Genomic DNA, 8,044 nt, shown 5'->3' on the forward strand with positions numbered 1-8,044 from the left:
ATTCCCTGGAGAAGGATGTCATGCTTGGTAGGGTGGAGGGTCGACGAAAGAGGGGGAGGCCTTCAACGAGATGGATAGATACGGTGGCTGCAATGATGGGCTCAAGTATAGCAGGGATTGTGGGGCTGGCGCGGGATCGGGCAGTGTTTCGTTCTGCTGTGCATGGGGTCGCTTGAGTCGGAAACAACTCAACGGCACTTAACAACAACAACAATATACTGAATCATTTTTTAAAGTAAACTTATTATCATATCATCCTTATTAAAGTAGAGGGTCAGCAAAAAAGCATAAGACCCTCAACAAGATGGACTGACACAGTTGCTACAATGATGGGCTCAAGCACAGCACAGATTGTGAGAACAGCACAAGGCCAGGAAGTGTTTCATTCTGTTGTACACAGGGTCGCTATGAGTCGGAGCTGACTCGACGATACCTAACAACAACAACATTATCATATAGGAGTCATTGAAACTTCTGATACTGAAAATGGATCCAAAGTAGTACAGGAATTTTATAAAAAGCAAACACCCACACAGCCAAGTGATAACAGCTAAAATTTTTAGATACTGGAATCAGACTCCTATCTTTCCCTAGGTAGCTCTGGTGGCGTAGTGGCTAAGGCACTTGACTGCTAACCAGAAGGTTGGCGGTTCAAACCCATCAGCCGCTCCTCAGAAGGAAGACTGGGCAATCTACTTCCATAGAGATACTGCCTTGGAAACCCAAGGAGGGGTCACTATGAGTCAGAGACAACTCAATGGCACATAACAACAACAACAACAATCTTTCCCTATCTTGATTCTTTATGATTTTCTTCTCTGGCTTCTTTTCTTTCTTTCTTTTTTTTTTTTCTTGATGTCTTGCCTATTGTCCAGATTTCTCCACACAAAGGAGAAAATAGGAACTAATCTAGCTAATAAGAATATTCTTCGGGATCATTAATAATCATGTTTCTAGTACACAAGCACTAAGCTATCCTTTTATGTGGCAGGAATAGCTCTCTGCACCAGCTATGATGTGTTGCAGTTTTTCTCGCTAAACTTGTTCATTTACAGATTCTCCAACATCACATCTTTAGGACAAGGAGCCCTCAGTCTGGATTTAGGCTCAGGAAGGCTAGGGAAAGGAGGTCTGGTTTCATTTTCCTTTACACTCTATTCTTTCTTCTGCTACCAGGGATATAGACATAGTCCCCAGGGGCATAGTAAATATCTTGGAGGGACTGGAGAATTTCATAGCCATAACCCCAGAACCTGCTAAGATCTCACAAGTTGGGCAAGGCAATATCCTCCCCAAGTCCTGAGCAGCACTGGCCTGAGACTTGGGGAGGCAGTGTGCTGAGGAATTCAATGCAAGTGTTGGCATCAGACAGTTGGAAGGGCATTGATCATGGATGTTTCTCCTAACTCAAGTTTCATATCACCTTATACCAGTCCATTCTGAGAATCTCCTGTAGGTGTCTTGATTTGTCTTCCCTTCGAAAAGGAAAGGGCCCATATGACAATCCTTTGGCTGTGAGGGTTCCACCAGCTCTTGGCCCAATGCCAGGGCCAGGACCAGATGAAAAGATACACAGAGCATGCCAGGTACAAGCTGGTGTCATGCCATGAACCCTACAGATGGTCTCAGAGATCTTTCCGGAGACCTAGGGGTTTTGTTGGTAATTTTTTTTTTTTCAATGACCTGTTCAATTTCTTCTTTTATTATGGATCTGTTAAACTTTTCCACCTTAGTCTGAGTTAGTTTAGGTAGGTAGTGTGTTTCTAGAAATCTATTCATTTCTTCCAGATTTTCAAATTTGTTGGAGTACAGTTCTTCATAGTATCCTGATATTATCCTTTTGATTTCAGTTAGTTCTGTTGTGATGTCACCCATTTCATTTCTTATTCGTGTTATTTGTATTCTCCCTCTTTTCCTTTGTTAAACTTGCCAGTGGTATGTCAATTTTACTAATCTTTTCAAAAAACCAACTTCTAGTCTTGTTGATTTTTTCCATTGTCTATTTTCTGTTTCATTTATTTCTGCTCAAATCTTTATTATTTCCTTTCTTCTGGTGACTGTGTAGGCTTTTCTTGCTGTTCTTTTTCTAATTCTTGGAGATGTTGGTTTAAAATGTTGATTTTGGCTCTTTCTGTTTGATGTGTACATTGATTTCTATAAATTGGCCTCTGATCACTGCTTTTGCTGTGTCCCAAAGATTTTGGTATGTTATATTTTCATTCCTGGTTGATTCAAGGAATTTTTTAATTTCATTTTTCATTTCTTTTATTACCCAGTCATTCTTAAGGAGGGTGCCGTTCAGTTTCTATGTGTTACCTCTTTTTCCATTCATCTTCCTATTGTTGATTTCTAATATTATAGCATTGTGATCTGAGAAGATGCTTTGTAGTGTTTCAATGTTTTTAAATTTATTAAGGCTTGCCTTATGACCTAACATATGGTCTATCATGGAGAATGTTCCATGTGCACTGGAAAAGAATGTATATTGTGCTGTTATCAGGTGAAGTACTCTGTAGATGTCTATAAGTTCAAGTTAGTGGATTGTATTGTTTAGCACTTCTGCATCTTTGTTGAGTTTCTTTCCAGTTGTTCTATCTTTCATTGAAAGTTGTGTATTAAAGTCACCTGCTATGACTGGAGTCATCTATTTGTCTTTTCAGTTCTGTTAAAGTCTGATTTATGTATTTTGGGGGTCTTTCATTGGGTCCATAGATATTTATTATGGTTATATCTTCTTGTTCAATTGATCCTTTAACCATTATGTAATGTTCTTTCTTGTCTTGTATGGTGGTTTTTGTCTTAAAGTCAATTTGATCAGAAATTAATACTACCACTCCTGCTCTTTTTTGCTTGCCATTTGCTTGGTATATCTTTTTCCAACCTTTGATTTTTAGTCTATTTTTGTCTTTGTTTCTAAGGTGTGTCTCTTGTAGACAGCATATTGATGGGTTATGTTTTCTTATCCAATCTGCAACTCTCTGTCTCTTGAGTGGTGCATTTAATCCATTGACATTCAGCATAACTATCAACAAGTATGAATTGGTTGCTGTCATTTTGTTATGTGTTTTTTCATGGTGTTCTTGGTTTCTTTGTTCCATATAATATTCCTTGCTGACCTCATTATGTTTATGAATCATATTGTCATTTCTTTTGTCACTGTTGTTTTAGTATTTGCTAAATATTTGTGCTTGTCCTCTTTTTTTTTAAATTGTGATATGAAGGTTCATCATCTTCATTGAGGTTACCCTGTGATTTATAATTTTCTCCTCAAGTTTAGAACAGTGCATTCTATCTTGCAACTCTCTTGACTTCCTCACCATTTAGAAGTTCTGTAACTATGCTATTTTTTCCCTCTTTTTGGTTTGTAGTTGTCCTCATTTGCCAATTGTTTTCTCTGGTTCTCTGTTTACAATATTGTAAGCTTATTTTACTTTGGATACTTCCATAGCTGTGTTGGTTTCTGGGTTATGTCATCTTGTGTATTAATGGTCGGTTATTGTTTGCTATTATTGGTTCTCTGTTCAAAGGACTCTGTTGTAAAGTTTATCTGGTTTTAACAAATTCCCTTATTTCTGCTTATCTGGAAATCTAATTTCACCATCATATTTGAGGGACAATTTTGCTGGGTATATAATTCTTGGTTGGAAATTTGTCTCTTTCAGAATTTTATATATACCATCCCATTGCCTTCTCACTTGCATGGTTTCTTCTGAAAAATCAGAGCTTATTCTTATTGGTTGTCCTTTATAGGTAACTTTTCATTTTTCCTGTGCTCCTTTCAGGATTTTTTGTCTTTGGTTTTGATGAGTTTGATGATGCTATGTCTTGGTGATTTTCTTTTGGGGTCTATCCTGTTTGGGGTTCATTGGACTTCCTGAATGGACATATTTTCATCTTTCATCATGTCAAGGAAGTTCTCTTCCAACAAATCTTGGACAATTTTCTCAGTGGGTTTCTTTTTCTCTTCCTGTTCTGGAATTCTGATTACATGTAGGTTATTCCTTTTGATGGTGTCCTACATGAATCTTAGGCTTTCTTCATTTTGTTTTGATCTTTTTTCTGATTGATCCCTTTCCAAAGAAGTATAGAAGTATTTGTCTTCAATCTCATTAATTCTGTTTTCCATTGATTCAATTCTACTCCTTTGGCTTTTCAATGTGTTATCTATTTCTGAAAATTTGGTATTAATCTTCTGGATTTCTATCTGTAGATTTTGTATCATTTCTAATTTTTCATTTATTTTGTCATTTTGTTCTTGTATTTTCTTCCAAAATTGTTTTAGGGTTTTGTCTGTGTTTTCCTTAATTTTCTTAGTGTTTTCCTTGATCTGTCTCTCAATCCTTTGAAGATACCTAAGTATAATTCTTTTGAATTCCTCATCTGGGAGTTCCAATGCTGCTTCTTCCTCAGGGATGTGTCCTGAGTCTATATCCTACTCCCTTGTTTCTACCACTTTATCCTGCTTCTTTGTGTGGACTGTGATGCTCTGTTGTCTCCAAGACTTTGTGATGTGTTGTATCTAGATCTCTGTTAACTGTTTGTGAAGAGCAGTTAAGGGTGAGTCATGCTCTTCTTGGTGGTCATTCATGTTGGCCAGTTGGTAGAGAAGGAAGTGATGGCTTTCACTCAATAGGTGGAGCTGCAGGAGGTGCGGGTGTGGTTGCATTGTATGGGCACAGTTGCTGTCTCCCACCCAGACAAAAACAACAATCATAAAACAATCAAAAAGTAAAAGAAGCAGACAAAAAATACACTGCATAAATACACAGGAACAATCACCAAAAAAAGAAAAGAAAAAAAAATCCCACAACATCTGGAGAGGAGGCAAAAAGAGAAAAGAGGTAGAGTAGGAGAACAATGGAGGAAAAAATGGGAAAAATGCAAAAAGAAAAACAAGGAATGGGGAGAACCCCAAGAAAGAAGAAAATGGGAACCAGGAATAGGGAAAAGAGAAAAAGCTGAAAATTAGAACCTGGGAAGGGAAGAATAAGAGTAATAATAAAAAGAATAAATAATAATAATAACAATAATTTTAAAACAGACAAAAACAAAGGAAAAAAATCTGTGCAGGGCAGGGCACCCAGGCTCCGTTGGAGCACAGAGACTGGGATGGAATTCCTGCCAGCCAAGAAAGTGGGTGGGAGTGAAGGATGGTCACACCTCCATTCACCAAAAGGGTGTGGGGTATAAGAGTAACAAGGGAATATTGCACCTGCGATGTAGTAAAATTACCTGGCATGGCTTTTCTAACCATAAGTCTTTGTAAACTCCATGGTGGAATTTGCTATGAGAAACTGAGTAGCTCCTGATTGTTAAAATCATCCACCTGGGGTACTTCTGTTGAGAGTGGCACAGAGCAATATTCTGGGAAGTTCGCTGTCTCTCAGGTGCTTAGAATTCTGATGTTATGATTGACTAGTTTGGCCACTCTGCCAGGCTCAAAAGGAGGTCTCCTAGAGGCAGAACTCTCTCTGACTGCTGGCTGAGAAGGACGTGCTGCTGAGAGAAACACTCTCCTGAGAGAAACACGCTCCTGAGAGAAACACGCTCCTGAGAGACATGTGCTCCTGAGAGACACGTGCTGCTGGGAAAGAGACAAAGAGACATGCATTGCTGAGAGAGACACCAAGAGACACACTGCTGGGAGAGAGACCGTGAGAGACTGTTGGCTGAGAGATGGCAGGCTGAGAGAGACTTGAGCATTTTTCCTGAACTTGAATTGTAGCCTGGTGCTTCCCTATTCTACCCCATAATCTGTGAGTTCCGTGTGGCCACTGCAGTGAATTATTGGACCCAGCGGAGAGGTGGTAGGTGCTTTGGGAGGAACAGTTGGTGAAAGGGCTGGAGCATGTCTGGTCTCACAGGAATAGGCCTTGGACTATTGATGGTGATTCTGTCTTCCTCTTGTGGGGTTAGAGGAGATAAGGAGATACAGCCTCCTTGCCCCTTTAGCAGCACCTTTCCAGTCATTCGTGTCCAGAATGTCCTTGCAGTCCCCAGCAAGTGGAGCTTATTCTTAGGTCCCTGGAATCTGAGAGAAAAATGCTGTAGCTTTAAATATCCAAAAAGGTCGAACAGCTTGTAAACATTCAAAATGGCTGCACCCTCCATACAGCCAAAATTCCACAACTCAGCCTGTCTACCTCTTCTCTGCTTCCCCTTTTATTCGCCAGCCAGTTCAGTCCTCCTTGCAGCCCCTGGCTAACAGGGCCAATTTATAGGTTAATTCTTAGGTCTTAACACCACTTGGCAATATCAAACTGTCCATGCTGTCAGGATTACTGACAGACCACAGATCCGTACATCTCCTTTTCAGTGTTTTCATGCAAGTTCTTCTACTAGTTGGTGTTTAGTCTACTTCTGTATCCTTCCTTTCAAAGCTCAGGGCTCCAGGATTATCTTGTGTATCTGTGTTAACTGCTTCCCCTTTTCTTTGTTGAAGAGGATCTGTGTAGTTTCTCTGCCTATTCTGCCATCTTAACCAGAACTCGAGACCTAAGGGTTTTAATTGGAGGACTCTCTAAGCCTTACCTTCTATCGCTCTGCTCAGCCTAAGCACAGCACAGACACTAACAGTCAGGCATGCCTCCTTCTACCCTAGAGAGGGGATAACTTCCTGTCTCACTGATATCTCTCTGCTGGTCCCACTAGCTCCAGCTGGAGTGGAACGTTCACCTAAACATTCCTGTGGTCACCTCCCCAAAGCCAAGGAAAAGCAAATGGCCCCCAGCCTTGTCCCGGCGCTTTCGCTCCAGTGGCTCCTCCTGCAAGCAGCCCCTAGAGCACTTTAAGTCCAAGCAGCGGGAATGTGTGCCCCTACGGATGGCCCGGTAGGTGCAGGGAAGTCAGGAGGGCAGCTAGTTGGATGGATAGAGATACCAGATGGCAAGATACAGGAATGGCCAGACTTGGGGGGTTGGTGGCTCAGTGAGGGTACAGACATGCAGAGTTCACTGCCACAAGTTGCAAGGCACCTGTCTTCTCCACTGCCCTGCCCAGCTCTGGCCCACCGACACAGAGGGGAATATATGTTGTGTGTGGGCTTCATAGGCCAGCCTGACTGTTTCAAACTATGCAACTGAAAGACTCTGAGGACCCACAGCTGAGAATTGATCGCAATTTCTACTTTGAGCATCCATCTAACACCTCCCATTGGCCTGTTAATATAAACAAGTGTGATCCTTCCCACCATGTAATGCCCCCAGGCTTAAAAACAGATGCCTGTGAGTCTTTGGGCAGCTGAGAAGATCCATATCCACACTCACTGTAGTGTGGCCAGCTCAGAGCTCCAGTCCCAGGGCATATATTAAAGGCACAAGACCTACCTACCATAGTGGCTTCTTCCAGCAGCTCCTCAGCCAGAGGATTTCAGGGAGTGAAATATAAGAGTCAGTGTGTGAGGGGTAGGCGTAACAAGGAGGGCAGTGACAAACTCTTTGAAAAGGGAAGTAGACAAGGCTTTGTGGCCCTAGAGAGCTGACTGCTTCTCATTCTTTCTCTCTGTGTCTAACTCTGTCATTTTTATTCCTCTGCCCCTAGCCAACAGGGGAGTCAGATGGAGGCAGTCTGGAAGACTGATGTAGCCTCCTCCAGCCACCCAATAGAAAAGAAGGCTCCTCCCAGCCTAGAGTGGGACCAGCTAGGGGGGTATCCAGACATTCCCCGGCTGTTGGCTCTGGATATACATCCCTCCTACTACAAAAATCTGACGTTCCTCAAGACTTGGTAAGTACAAGGCTGGACAGTTCATCTAGATTCAGGGGAACCTGCCCACCAAGGCAGGGGCCACAGTGCACACTGACACTGTCCAGGGGCCCAAGATATCTCTTTTCAAACATTAATAATGACTCCATGTATTGTCCTACATCAACAGTGAGATGCTTATGTGCCATCAGCTTGGGTCCCCACACCAAAACCATGTTACTTCTCTCAAGATGTTATACAGTATTACAACTTTACAGAAGTTTTTCCTTCACACTTGTTTTCTGGGCTACTCAAGAATTGCTAGGAAGCTACATCTTACCCTAGGCTAGTGGGAGAGCCA

The 8,044-nt window shown here is 41.6% G+C and overlaps 1 protein-coding gene across 1 annotated transcript in view; it reads left to right on the forward strand.

Moving 5' to 3' along the window:
* Positions 1-7,729, forward strand: part of FAM186B (family with sequence similarity 186 member B) — a 45,537-nt gene extending 37,808 nt beyond the window's left edge. Inside the window, exons 6-7 of the mRNA XM_007937948.1 lie at positions 6,652-6,830; positions 7,540-7,729. Coding sequence (XP_007936139.1) covers positions 6,652-6,830; positions 7,540-7,729 — 369 coding nt within the window. The remainder of the gene's footprint in view (positions 1-6,651; positions 6,831-7,539) is intronic.
* The last annotated feature ends 315 nt before the right edge of the window (positions 7,730-8,044 follow it).

Source organism: Orycteropus afer, unplaced genomic scaffold, assembly GCF_000298275.1.
Source record: "Orycteropus afer afer isolate SDZICR_OR568_19922 unplaced genomic scaffold, OryAfe1.0 scaffold00045, whole genome shotgun sequence".
Lineage (NCBI taxonomy): Eukaryota > Metazoa > Chordata > Mammalia > Tubulidentata > Orycteropodidae > Orycteropus > Orycteropus afer.